Here is a 24,564-nt window from a genome sequence, read left to right on the forward strand (position 1 = left end):
TCAGCAAGTCAAGCAGCATTCATAGAGAAAGAAAGAGTGACAAGTTTTCATGTTGAGGACCTTTCGACAGAACTGGAAAATCTTTCTTGCATTGCCTCCACACAAGTGCTGCTTGATTTGTGTAGAGAAAATATTTTAAAGATTCATTTCTTGTTCTTTTCTGATTTAGCAGCAAGAGGTATCTGCAAACAAAGGAGGCACTGTACCCATTGTTGAAAGTTATAAGAAGTTACTTTGTTAGAAACATAGAAAACCTACAGCACAATACAGGCCCTTCAGCCCACAAAGCTGTGCCGAACATGTCCCTACCTTAGAACTACCTAGGCTTTACCCACAGCCCTCTATTTTTCTAAGCTCCATGTACCCATCCAGGAGTCTCTTAAAAGACCCTATTGTTTCCGCCTCCACCACTGCCACTGGCAGCCCATTCCACGCACTCACCACTCTCTGCGTAAAAAACTTATCCCTTACATCTCCTCTGTACCTACTTCCAAGCACCTTAAAATTATGCCCTCTCGTGCTAGCCATTTCAGCCCTGGGGAAAAGCCTCTGACTATCCACACGATCAATGCCTCTTATTATCTTGAACACCTCTAACAGGTTCCCTCTCATACTCTGTCGCTCCAAGGAGAAAAGGCCGAGTTCAGTCAATCTATTCTAATACGACATGCTCCACAATCCAGGCAACATCCTTGAAAATCTGCTCTGCACCCTTTCTATGGTTTCCACGTCCTTCCTGTAGTGAGGTGACCAGAATTGAGCACAGTACTCCAAGTGGGGTCTGACCAGGGTCCTATATAGCTGCAACATTACCTCTCGGCTCTTAAACTCAGTCTCATGATTGATGAAGGCCAATGCACCGTAAGCCTTCTTAACCACAGAGTCAACCTGTGTAGCAGCTTTGAGAGTCCTATGGACTTGGACCCCAAGATCCCTCTTTTCCTCCACACTGCCAAGAGTCTTCCCATTAATGCTATATTCTACCATTGTGTTTGACCTACCAAAATGAACCACCCCACACTTATCTGGGTTGAACTCCATCGCCACTTCTCAGCCCAGTTTTGCATCCTATCAGTGTCCCATTGTAACTTCTGACAGTCCTCCACACTATCCACAATACCCCTAACATATGTGTCATCAGCAAATTTACTAACCATCCCTCCGCTTCCTCATCCAGGTGATTTATAAAAATCACAATGAGTAGGGGCCCCAGAACAGATCCCTGAGGCACACCACTGGTCACTGGCCTCCATGCAGAATATGACCCGTCTACAACCACTCTTTGCCTTCTGTGGGCAAGCCAGCTCTGGATCCACAAGCAAGCTCCCCTTGGATCCCATGCCTCCTTACTTTCTCAATAAGCCTTACATGGGGTAACTTATTAAATGCCTTGCTGAAATTCATGTACACTACATCAATGGCTCTACCTTCATCAATGTGTTTAGTCACATCTTCAAAAAATTCAATCAGGCTCGTAAGGTACAACCTGCCTTTGACAAAGCCATGCTGACTATTTCTAATCATATTATCCCTCTCCAAATGTTCATAAATCCTGTCTCTCAGGATCTTCTCCATCAACTTACAATAGACAATAGGTGCAGGAGAAGGCCATTCGGCCCTTTGAGCCAGCACCGCCATTTACTGTGATCATGGCTGATCATCCGCAATCAGTACCCCATTCCTGCCTTATCCCCATATCCCTTTACTCCGCTATCATTAAGAGTTCTATCTAACTCTTTAATAGAACATAGAATAGTACAGCACAGTACAGGCCCTTCAGCCCACAATGTTGTGCCGACCCTCAAACCCTGCCTCCCATATAAGCCCCACCTTAAATTCCTCCATATACCTGTCTAGTAGTCTCTTAAACTTCACTAGTGTATCTGCCTCCACCACTGACTCAGGCAGCGCATTCCACGCACCACTCTCTGAGTAAAAAACCTTCCTCTAATATCCCCCTTGAACTTCCCAGCCCTTACCTTAAAGCCATGTCCTCTTGTATTGAGCAGTGGTGCCCTGGGGAAGAGGCGCTGGCTATCCACTCTATCTATTCCTCTTATTATCTTGTACACCTCTATCATGTCTCCTCTCATCCTCCTTCTCTCCAAAGAGTAAAGCCCTAGCTCCCTTAATCTCTGATGATAATGCATACTCTCTAAGCCAGGCAGCATCCTGGTAAATCTCCTCTGTACCCTTTCCAATGTTTCCATATCCTTCCTATAGTGAGGTGACCAGAATTGGACACAGTACTCCCAAGTTTGGCCTAACCAGAGTTTTATAGAGCTGCATCATTACATCGCGACTCTTAAGCTCTATCCCTCGACTTATGAATGCTAACACCACATAAGCTTTCTTAACTACCCTATCCACCTGTGAGGCAACTTTCAGGGATCTGTCTACATGTACATCCAGATCCCTCTGCTCCTCCACACTACCAAGTATCCTGCCATTTACTTTGTACTCTGCCTTGGAGTTTGTCCTTCCAAAGTGTACCACCTCACACTCTCAGGGTTGAACTCCATCTGCCACTTCTCAGCCCACTTCTGCATCCTATCAATGTCTCTTTGCAATCTTTGACAATCCTCTACACTATCCACAACACCACCAACCTTTGTGTCGTCTGCAAACTTGCCAACCCACCCTTCTACCCCTACATCCAGGTCGTTAATAAAAATCACGAAAAGTAGAGGTCCCAGAACAGATCCTTGTGGGACACCACTAGTCACAATCCTCCAATCTGAATGTACTCCCTCTACCACGACCCCCTGCCTTCTGCAGGCAAGCCACTTCTGAATCCACCTGGCCAAACTTCCCTGGATCCCGTGCCTTCTGACTTTCTGAATAAACCTACCATGTGGAACCTTGTCAAATGCCTTACTAAAATCCATATAGATCACATCCACTGCACTACCCTCATCTATATGCCTCGTAACCACATCAAAGAACTCTATCAGGCTTGTTAGACACGATCTGCCCTTCACAAAGCCATGCTGACTGTCCCTGATCCCTGTCCATGATTCTCTAAATGCCCAGAGATCCTATCTCTAAGAATCTTTTCCAACAGCTTACCCACCACAGATGTAAGGCTCACTGGTCTATAATTACCTGGACTATTCCTACTACCTTTTTTGAACAAGGGGACAACATTCGCCTCCCTCCAATCCTCCGGTACCATTCCCGTGGACAACGAGGACATAAAGATCCTGGCCAGAGGCTCAGCAATCTCTTCTCTCACCTCGTGGAGCAGCCTGGGGAATGTTCTGTCAGGCCTCGGGGACTTATCCGTCCTAATGTATTTTACCAACTCCAACATCTCCTCTCCCTTAATATCAACATGTTCCAGAACATCAACCTCACTCATATTGTCCTCACCATCATCAAGTTCCCTCTCATTGGTGAATACCAAAGAGAAGTATTCATTGAGGACCTCGCTCACTTCCACAGCCTCCAGGCACATCTTCCCAACTTTATCTCTAATTAGTCCTTCCTTCACTCCTGTCATCCTTTTTTTCTTCACATAATTGAAGAATGCCTTGGCGTTTTCCTTTACCCTAATCGCCAAGGCCTTCTCATGCCCCCTTCTTGCTCTTCTCAGCCCCTTCTTAAGCTCCTTTCTTGCTTCCCTATATTCCTCAATAGACCCATCTGATCCTTGCTTCCTAAACCTCATGTATGCTGCCTTCTTCCACCTGACTAGATTTTCCACCTCACTTGTCACCCATGGTTCCTTCACCCTACCATTCTTTATCTTCCTCACCGGGACAAATTTATCCCTAACATCCTGCAAGAGATCTCTAAACATCGACCACATATCCATAGTACATTTCTCTGCAAAAACATTATCCCAATTCACATCCGCAAGTTCTAGCCTTATAGCCTCATAATTTGCCTCTCCCCAATTAAAAATGTTCCTGTCCTCTCTGATTCTATCCTTTTCCATGATGATGCTAAAGACCAGGGAGCGGTGGTCACTGTCCCCCAGATGCTCACCCACTGAGAGGTCTGTGACCTGACCCGGTTCATTACCTAGTACTAGATCTAGTATGGCATACCCCCTAGTCGGCCTGTCCACATACTGTGTCAGGAAACTGTCCTGGACATACTTCCTTTCTTGAAAATATCCAGAGAATTTGCCTCCACTGGCTTTCTGAGGCAGAGCATTCCACAGATCCACAACTCTCTGGGTGAAAAAGTTTTTCCTCAACTCCGTTCTAAATGACCTACCCCTTATTCTCAAATTGTGGCCTCTGGTTCTGGACTCCCCCAACATCCGGAACATGTTTCCTGCCTCTAGCGTGTCCAATCCCTTAATAATCTTACATGTTTCAATCAGATCCCCCCCTCATCCTTCTAAATTCCAGTGTATACAAGCCCAGTCACTCTAATCTTTCAACATTTGATAGTCCTGCCATCCCAGGAATTAACCTCGTGAACCTCCGCTGCACTCCCTCAATAGCAAGAATGTCCTTCCTCAAATTTGAAGACCAGAACAGTACGAAGTACTCCAGGTGTGGTCTCACCAAGGCCCTGTACAACTGCAGAAGGACCTTTTTGCTCCTATACTCAACTCCCCTTGTTATGAAGGCCAACATGCCATTAGCTTTCTTCATTGCTTGCTGTACCCGCATGCTTACTTTCAGTGACTGATGAACAAGGACACCTAGATCTCATTGTACTTCCCCTTTTCCTAACTTGACACCATTCAGATAGTAACCTGCCTTCCTGTTCTTGCCACCAAAGTGGATAACCTCACATTTATCCACATTAAACTGCATCTGCCATGCATCTGCCTACTCACCCAACCTGTCCAAGTCATCCTGCATTATCTCAACATCCTCCACACATTTCACACTGCCACCCAGCTTTGTGTCACCTGCAAATTTGCTAATGTTTGTATATTGTAAATAGCTGCGGTCCCAGCACCGAGCCTTGCAGTTCCCCACTTGTCACCGCCTGCCATTCTGAAAGGGACCCGTTAATCCCTACTCTTTGTTTCCTGTCTGCCAATCAATTCTCTATCCATGTCAGTACCCTACCCCCAATACCATATGCTCCAATTTTGCCCACTAATCTCCTATGTGAGATCTTATCAAAGGCTTTCTGAAAGTCCAGGTACACTACATCCACTGGCTCTCCCTTGTCCATTTTCATAGTTACATCCTCAAAAAATTGCAGAAGATTAGTCAAGCATGATTTCCCCTTCGTAAATCCATGCTGACTCGGACCGATCCTGTTACTGCTATCCAGATGTGTCATAATTTCATCTTTTATAATTGACTCCAGCATCTTCCCCACCACTGATGTCAGGCTAACTGGTCTATAATTCCTTGTTTTCTCGCTCCCTCTTTTCTTAAAAAGTGGGATAACATTAGCTACCCTCCAGTCCTCAGGAACTGATCCTGAATCTATAGAACATTGGAAAATAATTACCAATTCGTCCACGATTTCTAGAGCCACCCCCTTAATACCCTGGGGTGCAGACCATCAGGCCCTGGAAATTTATCAGCCTTCAGTCCCATCAGTCTGTGCAACACCATTTTCTGCCTAAAGTGAACCTCCTTCAGTTCCTCCATTACCCTAGGTTCTCCGGCCACTATTACATCTGGGAGATTGTTTGTGTCTTCCCCAGTGAAGACAGATCCAAAGTACCTGTTCAACTCATCTGCCATTTCCTTGCTCCCCATAATAAATTCACCTGTTTCTGTCTTCAGGGGCCCAACTTTGATTTTAGCTAATTTTTTCCTCTTCACATACCTAAAGAAGCTTTTACTATTCTCCTTTATATTCTTGGCTAGCTTGCCTTCGTATCTCATCTTTTCTCCCCATATTGCCTTTTTAGTTATCCTCTGTTGCTCTTTAAAAGTTTCCCAATTCTCTGGCTTCCTGCTCATCTTTGCTATCTTACCAACCACTGAAGTAAGACTCACTGGCCTATCATTTCCTAGGCTATCCCTACTTCCTCTCTTGAATAAGGGAACAACATCCGCAACCCTCCACTCCTCCGGAACCTCTCCCGTGTCCATTGATGATGCAAAGATCATTGCCAGAGGCTCAGCAATCTCTTCCCTCGCTTCTCACAGTAGCCTGGGGTACATCCCGTCCAGTCACTGTGTCTTATCCAACTTGATGTTTTCCAAAAGCTCCAGCACATGCTCATCCTTAGTTTAAGAATAATAATATAGAAAGAAAGAAAAATAGTCAATAAAGTAGTGAAAGAGACAAAATAATACTTATCAACCAATCATTAAGTCATGCTACACAATGTCCTGCCGAAGGTAACCACGAGTGTCAGAAAGTTTTGCCAGTCTTTTTCCTTCTCAGCATCCTTGTGTCTATCTCTAGCTCTTAGCAGTAGTCACAGCTCAGCCTAATATTCCCACTTTCAGAAAGGTATTGCCCCTTTTTATACCCTTCAAAGATCTAACGTAACTTTTATGCCAGGACATTGCCATCCCTTAGCGGCACCATCCTCCAATTTCTTGTTTCTTATGACCTTCAGTCTAGGCACATAACCTAGAAACAGAGATAATAAGTCTATAAGAAGGAACAAATCCTTACCAATATCAAATCTCAAGGATGTGCATCCATGCACATTTCTAAGCTATTACCACATTCCTAGGTAACACCATTTTGTCTTACAAATTTCGATTTTGGTTTACACATTTTAGCATATACCAAGAAGGAATCAAATTCAACTCTTTCCTTACAACCTATTGACTACTTCCAGTGTTTCTGTTGGTTGCATGTATACAAGTGACTCAATAGAAATGCATTTGGGTTTCAGACAAAGCCTTTGTTTCATTTTAGCCTCTCTAAACATTGCACCTCTCAGTATGTATTGGTTTGTTTTTCTTTTAATTCTTATGGCACACATTTCGGATCAAAAAAAGCTCTGAACTAGAAAAATATTAAACGCTGCTACTAGTAGATTTATTTTTCTAATAGTGCAATGTACTTTAATAATAACAAAAGATTCAGTAATAACTTGCTAAATAATTAGAAGTTTTAACTTGAAATTTTAAGCAAAATAACCCTTCTGAGCATAACAGAAACAGCATGGAGCACTGATCTCTCTGTAATCTGCTGCAATTCTTGAGCTAACATGAGGTAGAATGATGGCCCACTTCATTGTTCCTTCTGATGCAATAAAGGTGATTTAGTGCATAAGTGTACAAGTGTTGCACTTCTGATTGTGGAGGGCGCAAGAGATTGATGCTTCTCTGCACCAGCTAGAATTGGGGATTGAAGTTGCCTTTTGACAATAGTTAAATGTCACCTGTATGAATGGGCCTCCAGTCTCTTCCTCACAGCGTGCTTTTTCTATAACATTTCTTTTGTCATGTGTTTATAACCTGCCAACCCATTCATGTCCTAGCACATTCACAAGATGTTTGAACTGATGAGTAGCTGCCAGTCTTTCCTATTGAGCCTAATTGCCCTGACACTATTCATGTTAGCACTAGAGAGTATTCGTTCTCCGGAACTACATAAAATAAAGCACTATTATTCTTTTCCTGCCTGGTAACCTCTCTAGACATGCCTGGGTAAAGTGTAGTCACAGTACTGAGGCATGTCTCGCCCTCCTATCCTTTGTTCCTCTTCCAATTAATATAAAATGCAATAGTGATGGTTAATTGAATAACCTTGTTGGTAGGCCTTAGTCCTGTAACAAGGAGACTAGCAAAGTACTAACCACTACCCTCAGTCTGTCTGCTGAGAGTCCAAGAAATGACGTTATTAATATTTTCCTTTCTTCAGGCACTGCTCGAAAACACATCAGGACAACATCAAGTAATCCACCCTGCCTTTCCCTCTATTAATGTAAACTCTTGCCACATCAACTTTCTCCAGTTCTGGAGTGTGTTTCTCACCCCTTGCGTCCATTCCAATCAATGTTACAACTTGCTGATTTGTATCTTTCTGTCTGTGTTTCCAATGAGGCTTCAGCGCTGAAGCTGATCCAAACAAACTTGGTGATTGTAGACTGGTGTTTAACCCTGGTGATGGGGAAGAATTGGGTAGTTTTGGGGCAGAGGAAGAAGCTGGATCACTAATGTGTGTCTCGGACGCTATCTGACTGATGGTCTGACTGGATAGCTCCCATGCATTTAGTTGCTCCAAGCAAGGTAAGGTTGCATCAGGGAGCCAGATATCACAGCACCGGGTAGAAAGATGCTGCTGTCTTTGAGTTGTTTTGTAGGTGGGGGGGGGCGGGGGAAGCAAAGCACTGAAAGGTTAGCTAGGCAGGGGCTGTTGGCAAAAATAAAAGCCCCTTTAGCTTGAAGCTCTTCACCGATTTTTGTGGGAGTGGGGAATGGGGAAGTTACTGCTTGTTTTACCAAGTGGAAAAATCTCGTATCTTGGGTTGGTTTTCTTACTGTCCAGTTTCTGTCAGCAGCTGTGAAAACGGGCACCACGCCTGGAATGATGTCAGTAGGTGTGGGTGACATGCTAGGTGCATAGGGAATGTAGCTCGTTCCCTATCTTGCCTCATCCAATTTACTGCTGGATAATGATTTGCAATAGGAAGTGGGCTCTAATGCAATTTAACCTGGGGAAAACATGCACTTTGATGTGTGTTGCTTGAATTTCCAGCATCTGCAGAATTCCTCGTGTTAATGTGAGATTTGTACTTTAAAAATAAAATGGGTATATGTACACCAATTTCTAGGCAATAATTTTCACACACCTAGGCTGAACTGAATTAATGTTTGATACATATCCAACAATTACTAAGTGGCATACAGTAGCAAGATAATCTCGATTACCATTTCCAGTAAAGTTACTCATTGAATAACATGTTTAGAATGTTACAGACAATAGGCATTGTGGGAAATAGCATGCTAGCTGAAATGTTGCCTCACTTTGGCATTCTTAGTTTGTAAATTATTATGGACAATTTCCATTTAAACAGAGTACAGTGATGATCTGTCATTTGTCTGAATTACTTTATTGAATTAGATTTGTATCTTTCTCCAGGGATATCAAGCATTTTGCCTTGTTTCAACAAGATGTTTTATACAAATGCCTGCAATTTGAAAGTCAGCTGTGCAAATGTTTCATCATTCTGTCTGTTTCATTGAGCAGCAAGTCCTGGACTGTACAGCAAGACGATGACTCCCATATATGACCCTGTCAATGGAACGCCCGTTTCTTCCACAATCACTTGGTTCAGCGATAGTCCTCTAGCTGAACAAAAATGCAATATTCTAGCTGTTAGTCAGCCAAACATTACACCAGAGGTACTGGCCAAAATGTACCGGCCACAGAATCAAGTTGACAAAGCAAAACTAAATGCTGGGTAAGAATGTTTGAAATGGATTGATTGTTTGTTAATTGAAACTAACATCTGAAGTAAATTAATCAAAAGCAATGCATTATGAATACCTTTTAATACCTGCCTTAAGTATGCTTGTAATAAATATTATGGTAGTGATTTTCTTTTTAAAAGAACAATTGTTTTTGAAGCTTAGAAGATATATAGAATACCACTGGTTTGTATGTAGAATATTTATATAATCAGAATATTGCTTTAGTTTTTAGCTTGTTATCAAAGGTAGATCATAAATTTATGCAGAAAATCATCAGATTCTTAAATGAAATTTCAAGTGAAAGCAGAATGCAGAAGATGCTGGAAAATTTGAAATAACACAGATTTTTTTAAGCCTTCAAAAGAAAGGTAGTAAATTTAAAATGTTAACCCCAGCTCCCTCTCCATAGACTCTGCTTGACCAGTTGTGCAGATCCACCATATTCTTACTTTTTAATTTCAGCCAACTCAGTTTTATTATGTCTCATCATTTTACAAGTGTTTAACCTTTACTTTGTACTTGTAATGCTAATGTTATTGACAACTACTTAGTAATTTTCCTAGAGTTTTATCCAAGGAGACCAAAATATATGAGACAGTACTGTCTTTTTTTTTGTGTTGAAACCTATTTTCTCAGTTTACTCTTTCTTAATTTGGGCTGTTAACATGTTGAGAAAAGGTTAAACCATATCTAATGCATCGAGCAGAATTTTTGAAAAAACTAATCTGGTAGGTAAGTGTTAAATAAAAGTAAAACCTACTCAGCATGTTACTTAGCTGTGAAGAAAGAAACTGTTAGTATTTCAAACAAATGGTGCAACTTTAGTCCTGGGAATAGTTTAAAAATGCAGAAAAAAAACGTGAGTTTTAACATGCAGACAAAGATGAGGGATGGGAAGACGAGTAAAGGAAAGAAAGGTAGGTCTGTGATCAGGTAGTAAGCAAAAGAAGGAGATAATAAGAAACCAGAATAATTATCTGGAAAAAAACATGCATTCATGTTTAGATCCCTGCAACATGCTCAAGTAATGTTTTAAATGGTTGAAGAACGTTTGTATGATATTTTGGCATTGATCCTTCCATGTAAGGAGCTCTGAAGATTCACATGAATGCATGAAAGATTTCTGGTAATTTAATCAGTTGCTCAATTTACTGGAAATGCTACATTACACCTGGTGCCATAGGAGTAGAGAACATGCCAGCCAGCTGCTTAAGTAGAGGAACAAATATAAAATCTGGCGAATGAAGGTAATTATTAGTGATTCTCCGGAGAGAGATGGGGCATCACTGCGATTATGGTGGAGGTCTGTCAGTAAGGATAGGGACCTTTGCTTGACAAGTAATGTGAACAAAATCAAACATGGTTACACAGGTATCAAAAACTTAGGTGTGTAGGTTTAAAGTGGTGGGAAAGTGTTTTAAAGGGGAAATGAGAGAAGTATTGATTTTTTGACTTGTTAATATCGGGAATGCTCTGCTAGAGGAGATGGAGGAATCAGATACAATACTATATTTTAGTCAAACTCTTGAATAGGTAAGGTGTAGAAGGGTGAGCAATTGGGATTAATGTAGATGAACAAAAAGGTCTTTGTGGACATGGTGGACTGAAGTGCCTGTACTTGAGCTGTATGACTCTGTGACTCTAGGTATTCCAAAGTATTTAACGAACAAGATATTTGACACACCGTGGTCTTAAAACCTTTCACACTATTGCTTCCACATGTGAGAGATGTCACTGACCTGGTTTAATTTTCCTGCCATCTCATTGACTGTAATAACTGCGTTGGTGGTGGTGGTGTTGCTCTGATGATCGTGTTCCAGAGAGCTGCTGCCTCTTGCAGTAACGCTCGTTCCTGATCATTTTAAAAAAACAATCAAGTACTGGGGTTCATTTCTTAAAAGGAAGGATTGAAAAGCTGAGAAAAAATCTTGTATGGAACCTTGGGCTAGATCAAACTGGTTATCAAATGAAACAGGCACCTGAAAAAATGCAAGAAAAGACAAGAATACTATAAATAATCCAAGGTTGTCTGTGGGGAAGGCTGCAGTTTAGGGCCCTGTAGCCTTTGCACAACCTGGGGCTATAATCCATATAAAACCCCTTTAGAGAGTGAGGTGAATCACATAAATTGTTATAACTAGGGGCTGGGTAAGAAGGTGATATTCTCTTATATGGGGAAGAAAGGGAGGTGTTTTGAGCATTACATAACCGCTAGCAGTTACTGAATGGCCTGTTTCTCTGCAGTGCATTTTGGGTAGTTCTGTATAATAGTTCGACTACCTCCACCCTAAATTAATCATTACCTTGTAAGTGCAGGAGTTCTTCAAGAACTGCTGCACTTGAGATTACTGACCTCTAAATACTCAGCACTCCTTGCAAACATTAATAATGTGTTGGAAACACTGCAAGTGGCATTTGGGTGCAGGTGAGCACAGAGCGTGCACATATTGATGAAGTTATGAAGACTGTCTTCCTGGGTCAAAGTAATGTTGCAATAGTTGGAATTATTATTCAAAACTTTATCCGGATAACATGGAAAAAATCAATTTACAAAAATACTGACTTGAAAATTCAATATTGATGCATAATAAATGTTGAAAAATAAACATCTTTAAATAGTAGATACTTAAATATAATAGAAAAATAGAGTTGGTATTTTGAGCAAAGATACTAATATAGTTTGCATCCTTCCTATTGTGTTTTAAATTTCAATAAGTTAAATGTACTCTATATACAAAGGTGATGTATGGAAGAGGTTTGCTAAGTGCTAACTAAGATGGAGACTGAGTGATTTTTATCAGTCCAGGTAGAGGAAAATAATTCTAAATCAAAGAGCAGAGACATTGCCTTGATTTGCGATCATTTCTTTATGTTGCATTTCTGCAGATGGCTAGATTCGTCATGTTCACTGATGGAGCAAGGCATTCAGAAGGAAGATAAGCTGCTATTACGTTACAAGTACTACAGCTTTTTTGATCTGAATCCAAAAGTAAGCGAGTCAGCCAAGTTTTATTATTCCCTGTTTCCTATCTCTGCACTAGGATCAGACAAATAAATTAACTCTTATGTGGGAGTATTCGTATGTTTTAACGTTGGAGAAGTTATGATATTTAGCTGATTATGAAGATATTTTGAAACACGCAAGAACTATTGAGTTCATCTTTTGCACCAAGATCAAACTGATGGAGAGTTTTGATCTTGAAGTAACACAAAGACCTCAGTGTGACAGCCTTGTGCTTACACTGTGGGGGTTAGCTGTGCAAATGGCTGTGTAAAGAGTTTCTTCTTTTACGTTACAGCGAAGGTTCATAAAATGGCTTCTTTGTTACGTTAGAATAAAAATGGCTTTTCTGTAATAATAACTGTGCTGTAAGGAGTTCTCTCTCTCTGCTTGTTTGGGTTATATTATTGAAAAGAGAGAGAATGAACCAATGAGTGTCCATGTTATTCTTTTTCTGGGTGATATTCTGTCTCATATGGGTGGGAACCGTGTGGTTTGGTGGGCTTTCGGGCGGAGACCCGAAGAGGAAGGACGTGCTGGACGCACTCTGGTTGACCACCGTGGTTGGTCCCGAGCGGCGGGTCGAGGGGGTCGGAGGGGATCAGGTGGTGGAAAGAGGAACCCGTTAATTGAGCTCCAACTGTTGTGCACGAAGTGGTTGAACTCTGATAAATCTGGCGCCTTTTACTTTCCCTTTTATATTGTACCTCTATTAATTACATAGTTCCAGTAAGATTTATACTGTGTAATCTGTAAATCATACATGGTGTGCTGTCTGATATTTGATGTGTGAGTTTGTACCCGGTGGCAACCCACAGCCTTATTTCGGCACCTTTAGGACACAATTGAGCTAAGCACTCCCTTGAGCCTGGCATGTCGTTCAGTGAGACACTGGTCAATAGAATATTGGTCTCTGCTTCAGTTCTCCTTTCTCAGCCATAAATATACTTATTGGCCTCACAATTCAGTTAGAATTCCAAAGTTCACAACTCTTAAGTATTTCATCCTCCTCTCGGAAACAGCAAGGTATTCTAGATGCCCAAGTTCTGTGTTTCCATGTTGGAGACAATCATAATTTAGACCCACTTCTCCTAGAAACTGAAGTTATTTTCCTGTGTTCTTCATCCAAATGCTGCGTTGCACACTCTTTTGTACTAAAGACACTGACAATGCAGGACCCTTTGCGGATTGTTCAAGAAGGCCTATCAGTGTGGCTAAGGTAAATTACGTGAGATTTTCTTTTGTTTTCTTGTGCTGATGTGAATAGAACATACTCAGCTTTCCTGGAAATGAGGGTAGGAACTTGCTGCATGAGGTGCATATTCTGTGACAACTCTGATACATCAGTACAAAAAGTAGTTTGGATCAATACTGACATTTTCTCTCCCATTGACTGCAGTATGACGCGGTTCGAATAAACCAGCTGTACGAGCAAGCACGGTGGGCAATTCTGTTAGAAGAAATTGACTGCACTGAAGAAGAAATGTTGATGTTTGCAGCATTACAGGTATGTACTACCTGTAATATAAAACCTGCTTCAGCAAAACCAACAACATGCCCCAGCAGGTTTAAAGAGTACAGATAGATCTCCAATATATCCGCCTTTCTTCAGTTAGGAGCTAAACTCGTGTTTCTACTTCAGAAAAAAAAATAGCTTGAACTGTCTTATAGCTAACTGTCAAGATGTTTTAAGAAGATTCATCAAACAAAAACATTGTAGGTAAGGGAGTGTTAGAAGACCAGAATTGTCCCACTTTGATCTTGTGTTGCTGTTGCTAGATTTTGAGGGTCATTTAGATTATAACTAGCAATAAGGAATTAAAATAGATAATGCTAGAAATACTTGGCATCTATAGGGAGAGAAATGTTTTAGATCAGTTTCTCGAAGCCCTCTGTTGGTCAGGGTTAACCATGAATGTTGTGTCCCAGCAATCTATCTGATACGCAAGCCAAGGCAGTACAATACAGAGAACAGGCTCCCCCTATCCATACAGCTGATGAATCCAAAGGAACGGCAGCAGTTTGGTACCAGTGGCATTTCAGGATTTACTAGTCAATGTTGAACTTAGGGACTCCTGCTCCAGATTTTTCCTCGGGGTATACTCACGAAGCCTTCCCTGTGAGTGGATATACAGTAGCTGCAAGGCAATGGAGGTTTGAGATCAGAGCTTTCTTCTCCTAGATGAGCTGCCATGACTGACAAACCCCGTCTGTCTGAAGCGACTGGTTTTAAGGTGCCAGTCACCCGCCTCTGCCCCTTCTCCTGTCAGTAGAAACAGTTCCGCCAGACTCAGTAGCTAAGTCACACGTGAAGGCCAGGAGCTGGACTCGGTTGTCAGGGGCTATTTGAGATGCATACCATTGGGGGCATTTAATAGGTAGCAAGAGCTTATTCCCACTACCAGTCCTGGCTATATAACCTTAAGAAACCAGATCAATTTCTACTCCCTACAGATATAGTGTGATTTTCCGTCTACTCCCAATAGCTCTGGATTTTTTTAAAAAGACTTCCAGTATCTAACTATTTTACTTTTGTTTAAATGAGATTACATTTGTACTCAAAGACTATATTTACCACAGAATTTAAAAATTTACACTTTAATTGAAATGTGGCTCAAAATAATTGCTTTACTCTGCAACAATGCCTTTTATGCATATTATAGTATGTGGTTATGCTGTATTATTTCTTTCCTTCCTTTTAAGGTACATTCAAAACTGCATCTTTTGGTAGAATACTAGTAGTTAGTTGAATTTTCTTGACTGGCTCACAATACCCTGGGTATTTAACATAAAAGCACAAGGTGAAACACTCAGCAAGTCACATCAACTCGTTTAGAAAAACATGGATCTGTGATATCAACAAATTAAAGTCCCTCGACCAACTATTGAACCTTACTGCCTCCTGGCAATGAAAGATCGTGGCATAACCCTAGGCATCGTTCACCTCCCCCCATGTGTAAGGAGCCACTTACAGCAAAAGCAAATGTCAACAATGAAATTCAACATGCCAGTGCAGCTTTCCATACTCCTCCCATCCATGTACCTATCCAAATTTCTCTTAAAGGTTGAAACTGAACCCACAGTTGATTGATTTTCTGAGAGCCCAGGACCAAGACTTGATGCAAATCTTGTGTGTCCCAGGCAGTAGTAATCCCTACCTTCCCCTATGGCTCTGAGAGTGAACTACCTGCAGCAAGATCTCAAGGCACTGAAAAAAATACCAGTAGCACACTCTATGCAAAATCTTCCAAATTCACTCTCAAGGATAAGTGAACCAGTGTCAGTGGCCTCTCCCAGGCAAACAACCCTGGCACTGCGGTGCTGGGGATCCTCAGGGCAACTTTTAGGCAAGCCGTCTCATTCATATACCTGTCATCAGATTCTATACCAAGCTCAGTCATGGGAGGAGATGAGCAGGATGTCTCCTTGAAGGGATGTGACATCCCACTGGCCCATTGCCATTCAAATTGGAGGAGTAGTATTCAGGATGGTATTGAGAACTTTGAGGTCATACATTGGGAGCTCATAGAATCCCTCCACAAGGAGCGCACCACTCACAATCTAGCCACTTGCTTGCCCTGACAGCTGTCACTTGTCCCAACTGTGGAGTATCTATAGTTCACATCGACCAAATCATCTCCTTCAGAACCCACAGGAGCAGAGGCAAGTCTCCCCTCTCACAGGGTACTGTATAAAAAGATTAAAAGCAAGTCATGTTTGATGAGAGCAAATTGTGCTTTTCGATCCACTGCCATGTAAAAAATGATTTGGGTAATGTGATTTTTGGACATTTGGCTTTTCATAAGGTCTGCATTAAAAACTATTTAGGAAATGCAGAGAGTATGAAATAAAATGTCAGGAACGCCACGGATGGGAAATTGGCATATTGATTGAAGAGTGAGTCATGGTAAATAGTTTTTTTACCTTTCAGGGAGTCGGGCATAATGCTGGTGACAGAACCACTATCATTCATAGATACAAATGATCTTCATGGGTGTCTAGTGCAAAAATGCAAAGTTTATGAAATTCCAAAACAATTTATGGCTAAAGAGGAGGGAATACTTGTATCGTAATGGTTTAAGTTCCATCTCCATTTTTCAGCCCTTCTTTCTGGCTGATCCAGATCCCACTGCAAGCTTGGATATCTTTCCTTACTGTCCACTATGCCCTCAAATTTTGGTGTCATCTGCAAAATTTGCGGATCCAGTTAACCACATTATCATCCAGGTTAGGGGTCGCCAACCCATCGATCGTGATCGACCAGTCGATCTTTGAGACTTTCCCAGTAGATCCCGAAAAAAATCAAAAATAAATACACAAATACTGTTGTAATGTGAGCATTATAAAAATAAGTAATACTAATTAGGATAATGGTAATACAGCAATACTTTTGCTACAAAGCTGTTTATAAAGAGAGATTATTTCCGGGTTGCGGGGTTTTAGTTCCGTTCTTTCTGCCCAGTGCGCATGTGTGTAGCACCCCCGCCATGAACTGCGTTTTCAGCGTAGCTTGTGCTGCATCAAAGTGACCAACTAAATTAGATACGCAGTGTTCCCCAACCACCGGGCCGCGAAGAATGCAGCGGTACAGCGGTAGTCGGAACGCACCCAGCACATCTTTAAGAAAAAAGCCGAAATAAACAAGCTAATTAATTATGTGCCGGGCAGCACCTAATTAGTTAGCTTGTTTATTTTGGCTTTTTTTCTTAAAGATGTGCTGGGTGCGTTCCGACCATCGCTGTACCACTGCATTCTTCACGGCCCGGAGGGTGGGGAGCACTGGATAAGAGTACACACTGTCGCAAACATCGATATACGGCACTCGTTCGTTATATCCAGATAGCATGGCGGTGGCTCCACAAAAGAAGGCGAAAACGTACAAATTCCATCCAGAATGGGAAGAGGAATTTCGATTTACCTTGGTGAAAGACTTGCTTGTTACATACACCTGTTAGGGTGCATTCTCCAGTTATCTTATAAGGTAACTGTAGCCTTCAGCCAGGAGCAGATGTCATCAGGTGGTTCCCAACCTTCACCGAGTGTTTTGACCCTTAACCACGACACTCTCCAGTTGCTGGGCCGGCAGTGGTGGCCAAATCACTGCCCATCTGCTCCTGGCTTCCAGCTTCCCTCCTCTCGCCTACTCCAAATCCAACAAGAGGCTCGTTCCGCCTCTTCCCCCATCCTATGAGCTGCTTGTTTTTTGCTCCTTTCGTCCAGGCCCAGATCTGACAACAACCGCCATGCTGATTTGGCTGGGAAACTTCTGCAGCCGATCTCCACAGGGAACAACCATGCCTGCCATCCCTTGTCTTTACACTCCTGCACTAAGGGCTGGTACTTCAAGGCCTTTCTCTTGTGGGCCTCTTCCCATCCCTCCTCCCACGGCACGGTCAGCTCAGCCAGAATTATTTTCTTGTCTTTGGTTGACCACAGTACAATGTCTGGGCATAGGGTTGTGTGCACCACGTCCGGGAACTGCAACCTCTTTCCCACATCGACCCTCATCTCCCAGGACCTGGCCGTTAGCAGCAGATTGGGCTTTGGTTGTTTGGTTATGAAAGGCCTAGCTCCCTCTTTGATGAAGGTGATGGCCTTCCTCAAATCTGTGCCAGCCATCCTCTTCTTGCATCTCTCCCGCTCTAGTGTGTCAGTAAGAGCCAGAAGCACCTTATCATGGCACCACTTATACCGCCCTTGAGTTAGAGCTGTTTTACACCCGGACAGTATGTGAGCCAGTGTCCCCTTTTGACCACAGAGCTTACAGTTCGGGTTCTCTCTCATCTCCCATGTGTACAGATGTAATGGTGAAGGAAGGGTGTCATACATGGATCGCAAGAGGAAGGAAATACGGAAGGGCTCCAGTCTCCATAACTCTGCCCATGAGATCTTGCACGTAGGCAGATCCCATTTTGTCCAGGCACTCTGGGATCCTTGTTCCACTGCCTTTGGAATCAGCTTCTCTTCCTCACGGATCCGTACTTCTGCCTGTATCATGTCTTCCCTGTTCCTTATGCTTGCGTTTCCCCACTTCTGGAAGTGAACTGAGCCGAGGACTTGCCGCCCGACGCAGGGGTTTCCGATGATATCTCGTGGCTTCAGAGAACACACTGCCTCCTCCACAGCTGCGTTGGCTGCCCACTTGCGTCCAGGTCTGCTCGTAACGCCTGCTTGTTTTACCAAGACATCATTGGAATCTCTCAAGCTTAATAAGACTCTGCATTTTGCCACCTTGAATTCCTCCACAACAGATGACAGAGGAAGCTGCAGTTGCCCAGAACGAACGTAGAGGCCCACTGAAGAGAAGCTTGGGGGAACTCCCAACCATCTCGGCAGGTGCTTGTTGGTTTTCCTCTCGATACCCTCTACAGCAGTCATGGGGAACTCAAAGTGTGAAGGGCCAGGGAAGCCTGGGCAGAATGCGGTATTGGTACAGCCAGGTCTTGAACTTACCCGTAAGTCCAGATTTGCCGATCTTCTTCAGCCATTCGTCTGTCTGCTTCACAGCATTGGTGACATTGGCCCCATCTGTCAGTGACACATTAAACCACTTCCCCAAGCATTTTATCAGGTTATCTTCGATGGAAGGGATGACCTCACCCTGAACCTGGAGGCTAAACTTGCTGGTAACTTTGCCCTTCCTGATCACCATGCACCTGGACTTCTTGGCCTTGAAGGACATCCTCGCCCAAGTGGCTACATTACCCAGCGTTTCCAATACTCATCTTGCTTGGGCATGTGACACAGTTGTTACTGTGATGTCGTCCATGAATCACAAGTGTGTATGTATGTTGTGCCACCAAACACAAGCACTGACTAAAAGGGGGAATCTGGAGTGGCACCACAACACCAACCACCAAGAATTTAAAGACACCTACCCCCCAAAGAGCGCAATTCGTGCCTGGAAAGTTGAGCTGAAATCAGGGTTGAAGGCCCAGCAATCGTTTTTCACAAAACATGCTGCTCAGAATAAGGCTGCTATTGAAGCATCATTTCGTGTAAGTCACCTTTTGGATGAACACAAGAAGCCTTTTACAGATTGCGATTTATTCAAGGAAGCAATGGTCATTACCGCAGAGACTGTTTTTAATGACTTTAAAGACAAAAACGGCATCACAACCACAATACATAATATACCACTTGGCCCTGCAACAGTGACAAGGGGGGTAGAGTCACTGTCAGAGGACGTGGATATTTTTCACTACAATTTGATGAATCCCTGGATGTAATGCAAACAGCTCAGCTTGTTGTATTTGTCAGAATGGCTTTCCAGGATCTTACAACAAAGGAGGACTTCCTCACTCTTTTGCAATTAAAGGAGAGAACGAGAGGTGAGGATATTTACAATGAGTTTAAAAAATGTCTGTAAAAATGACATAAACTGGTGGCAATGACTACTGGTGGGGCCCCAGCAATACGCAGTGTGCACGTTGGTTTTATAGCACTAAAAGTCAGTGCCTACTTTGGGTCAACTTATCTATGTGAAATTGCATTTTCACAGATGAAAATTTTCACAGATCTTAAATAGGTTTTTTGCGTCTGTGTTTACTAAGAAAACTGGCATGAAGTCTATGGAATTAAGGGAAACAAGTAGTGAGATCATGGAAACTGTACAGATCGAAAAGGAGGTGGTCCTTGCTGTCTTGAGGAAAATTAAAGTGGATAAATCCCCGGGACCTGACAGGGTGTTCCCTCGGACCTTGAAGGAGACTAGTGTTGAAATTGCAGGGGCCCTGACTGAAATATTTAAAATGTCGCTGTCTACAGGTGAGGTGCCAGAGGATTGGAGAGTGGCTCATGTTGTTCCGTTGTTTAAAAAAGGATCAAAAAGTAATCCGGGAAATTATAGGCCAGTAAGTTTAACGTTGGTAGTAGGTAAGTTATTGGAGGGAGTACTAAGAGACAGAATCTACAAACATTTGGATAGACTGGGACTTATTAGGGAGAGTCAACATGGCTTTGTGCGTGGTAGGTCATGTTTGACCAATCTATTGGAGTTTTTCGAGGAGGTTACCAGGAAAGTGTATGAAGGGAAGGAAGTGGATATTGTCTACATGGACTTCAGTAAGGCCTTTGACAAGGTCCCGCATGGGAGGTTAGTTAGGAAAATTCAGTCGCTAGGTATACATGGAGAGGTGGTAAATTGGATTAGACATTGGCTTGATGGAAGAAGCCAGAGAGTGGTGGTAGAGAATTGCTTCTCTGATTGGAGGCCTGTGACTAGTGGTGTGCCACAGGGATCAGTACTGGGTCCATTGTTATTTGTCATCTATATCAATGATCTGGATGATAATGTGGTAAATTGCATCAGCAAGTTTGCTGATGATACAAAGATTGGAGATGTAGTAGACAGTAAGGAAGGTTTTCAGAGCCTGCAGAAGGACTTGGATCAGCTGGAAAAATGGGCTAAAAAATGGCAGATGGAGTTTAATACCGTCAAGTGTGAGGTATTGCATGTTGGAAGGACAAACCAACGTAGAACATACAGGGTTAAGGGTAAGGCAATGAGGAGTGCAGTGGAACAGAGGAATCTGGGAATACAGATACAAAATTCCCTAAAAGTGGCGTCACAGGTAGATAGGGTCGTAAAGAGAGCTTTTGGTACATTGGCCTTTATTAATCAAAGTATTGAGTATAAAAGCTGGAATGTTATGATGAGGTTGTATAAGGCATTGGTGAGGCCGAATCTGGAGTATTGTGTTCAGTTTTGGTCACCAAATTACAGGAAGGATATAAATAAGGTTGAAAGAGTGCAGAGAAGGTTTACAAGGATGTTGCTGGGACTTGAGAAACTCAGTTACAGAGAAAGGTTGAATAGGTTGGGACTTTATTCCCTAGAGCGTAGAAGAATGAGCGGAGATTTGATAGAGGTATATAAAATTATGATGGGTATAGATAGAGTGAATGCAAGCAGGCTTTTTCCACTGAGGCAAGGGGAGAAAAAAAACCAGAGGACATGGGTTTAGAGTGAGGGGGGAAAAGTTTAAAGGGAACATTACTGACAGACACCTCACAGACTGTCTCAGACTGGCTGTCTGTAGTTATGAGCCAAATTTCAGGGAACTAGCAGAAAGTATTCAGCCCCAGTCATCACACTGAGTGCAACAGTCAATTTTTATTCATTTATTTTTTGTGTTGAAATAAAATTAAATAATGAAACTTAGAATTAAAGGTGTGAAGTATTGTAATATTCTTAAAGAAAGATATGCTAGTTACAGGGTTTTCTTGTTTGAATTAATTTGAAAGTTTGACAAAAGTATTTTGTGTAATTCAAATACAATTAGCCCAAATAAAAGGCCTCAAAATGGCAGTACAATCTGAGCTGTTTTTTCTCTAAACGATTTAGTAGGTAGATCTTGCCTTTCACTAAGGTCGAGGTAGGGGATCTTGGGCTTAAAAAGGTTGGTGACCACTAATCCAGGTCATTGATATAAATGATAAATAACAATGGACCCAGCATCAATCCCTGCAGTGCAATACTATTCACAGGCCTGCAGTCAGAGAGGCACAAGGATCTTTGCTATTTTGTGTTTTAGCCCTGTGCATAGCAATGCAAGTATCTATTAACTGTTCATGGGATGGGCATGCTTATTAATAGAATTCAAAGAATACCATAACTTTCTGAAAATATGATGTACACTATCACCTGAAGCATAGGAGCGTAACTATATATTCATATTGTGCTTCATTTAAAAAGCAGCAATCTCTTACACTTGTACACTTGAAAATCAGTAAATGTGCCGTAAGATCTCAATGCTAATTTGATTTTAAAGATCAAGGGAATAATTGCAATATCTGCCTTCTTAGTTACACTTAGTTTCACACACTGCAGTTACAGAAATAGTGAAATGTTGCATGCAGGTTTTCACAGAAATTTTAATAATTAGTTTATAAAATTGGGTACTTGTACTTGAAGTTTTAAGTCTAAGAGTGTTCTGGGGAAAGTGCATTTTGCTATACACTTTAAATAAATATTAAAATATTGTTTCAGTATCACATAAGCAAGTTATCACTACTTTCTGAACCAGAAGACTACACAAATGAGCAAGATGTAGATGAAGTCGAGGCTGCCCTTAGCAGTCTAGAGGTGACACTTGAAGGTGGAAAAATTGACAAAATTTTGGTAAGTACTTGTAAAAAATTTTTACTGAAAAGAATTGTATCAGTCAAATAATTACAGATACTTAGGGTGTCATTGCTCATTTAGTATATTGAAGTTCTGTGCTTCAAAATGAATACATAATTTGATATTTGTTTTAAAGTGCAGTTTTAGACCATAAGATGAATTAGGCCATTTGGCTAATAGAGTCTACTCTGCCGTTTCATCGTGGCTGATCCATTTTTCCCCTCAGCTCCAGCCTCCAGTCTTCTCCCCGTATCCCTTCGTGACCTGACCAATCAAGAATTCTGGAAATTTGTTATAAATGAACTTGCTATAAAATGCAAATTTGGAGCATTTAAGATTTCTCTTGACTTTATCACATGGGACATTGTTTTGTTCAAGTTTGTTTGTTTCTACTTGACAGTAAAATTGCATTTGCTGATTACCTTACTTCATTTATCAGTGATTGCAAAGTGTATTGAGTCTTTTAAATTAGTTGGAAATGGATGGTATGAAACCTTGCACTCTTCTGTTGACTTACTAGGACTGTATGCACAATGTTGAGGACACTGTGATGTGAAAGTAGTAGTATGTAAAAATATTAAATTGTACAAACCATAACTAATCAGCTGAGTAACTCTATCTCTGACATCTAATTACTGGGCCAACAATTGTCTGAAGTGGAAGACTCATTGTCCTAAGATCTGAACAAAATAACTGCATTGTTTCATAATCTTATCTGCTGAAAAGCACACCATATAATTTGCTCTGTGGTTAGAAACTCTGGAGGATAGGCCATGAAGATTTTGATCACTTTAGAGTCTCTCATATCATTGGACAGATAGGAAGGTGTTTATCAGAGGGCTGAAGTGAAAGATGGCCAGACAGGCATGTGTACAACACAACAACCTTGCACACAACATCAGTCGGACAAAGGAACTGATTATGGACTTCAGGAAGGGGAAGTCGAGAGAACACACTCCAGTCCTCATTGTGGGATCAGCAGTAGAAAGGGTGAGCAGTTTCAAGTTCCTGGGTGTCACATCTCTGAAGATCTATCCTGGGCCCAACATATTGATACAATTACAAAGAAAGCATGACAAGGAGGAGATACAGGACTCTGAAGACACACACTCAATGCTTTAGGAACAGCTTCTTCCCCTCATCAGATTTCTGAATGGACAATAAATCCATTTACACTACCTCACTTTTCTTGCTGCCTTTTCGCACTACTTGTTTAATTTTTTATTTCTTACTGTAATTTATAGTTTTATTGTGTATTGTGCTGCTGCAATTAAACCTAATTCTGATCAGTTTACTGGCTGCTGGAGAGGCACAATGAGCAGCATATCTTTCATTTGAGGGAGTGAATGTGTGCACAAGCTGGATGATCATTTGGAGGAGGCTGGCTCTACCACTCCTTGTGCTGTCTCCTTCCAGTTCTGTGCATTCCCAGGTCCCCAGTAGATGGGTTGGTTTCATGCATTTTTTTAATCTTCAACTTCCACCTGGGGAATAGTCTCACTGCCAATCAGAAAATAGAATTTCTTGAGTGTTCCACATTGATGCCGCCTTGCTACCCAGCCCTGCACCAGACTGCACCGTCTTGCCTCTCTGCATCAAAATTCAAGCACGGTAGAGAGAAGCCTCATCAAGGGAACCACAATGATCAAAGGGACACTCCCCCTTTACATTTTTGTATTATATTGACAGTTTAAGTGCAAACACTTGAATGATGTTGTACAGCTGATAGACAGTGGCTTTCAATAAGTTCAAAGCTGAGTGAGAAAAACAAACTTGATACATCTATTTCATTCAGATGAATTTTATAGTATTGTGTTTTCACAGAAATTTCACTTTGCAAAATTAAGGACAGTTCATTTATAAATAAGTCGCGCACCCACGCTTTCAGAAATAATTGTACATTTGGCTGCAAGTATCTTATAAATGACTGGTCTTGAACATCTTTCATTTCATTCAAAGAAGTGAGGTTCCTAATATGCTTTGTCTCTTCAGTGTTCCAAACCACATACTATAGAAGAATAAACACAGTAAACAGTTTAGTAATTAAATTCAGCAGCTGTTACAAATGAGCAAGTAAACACATTTCTTCACCGACGTTCCTGAGAGTGAAACAATGAGTGATGAAG

General features: G+C 41.8%; 1 protein-coding gene across 3 annotated transcripts in view; it reads left to right on the plus strand.

Moving 5' to 3' along the window:
* The window catches only part of fermt1 (FERM domain containing kindlin 1), an 80,411-nt gene that overhangs the window by 30,432 nt on the left and 25,415 nt on the right, over positions 1–24,564 (plus strand). For all 3 annotated transcript variants that reach the window (XM_072267094.1, XM_072267092.1, XM_072267093.1), the window contains 4 exons: positions 9,088–9,301; positions 12,198–12,300; positions 13,712–13,819; positions 22,304–22,435. In XM_072267094.1, the coding sequence (XP_072123195.1) occupies positions 9,088–9,301; positions 12,198–12,300; positions 13,712–13,819; positions 22,304–22,435 (557 nt within the window). The remainder of the gene's footprint in view (positions 1–9,087; positions 9,302–12,197; positions 12,301–13,711; positions 13,820–22,303; positions 22,436–24,564) is intronic.

The sequence above is a fragment of the Mobula birostris genome, chromosome 8, assembly GCF_030028105.1.
Source record: "Mobula birostris isolate sMobBir1 chromosome 8, sMobBir1.hap1, whole genome shotgun sequence".
Taxonomy (NCBI): Eukaryota; Metazoa; Chordata; class Chondrichthyes; order Myliobatiformes; family Myliobatidae; genus Mobula; species Mobula birostris.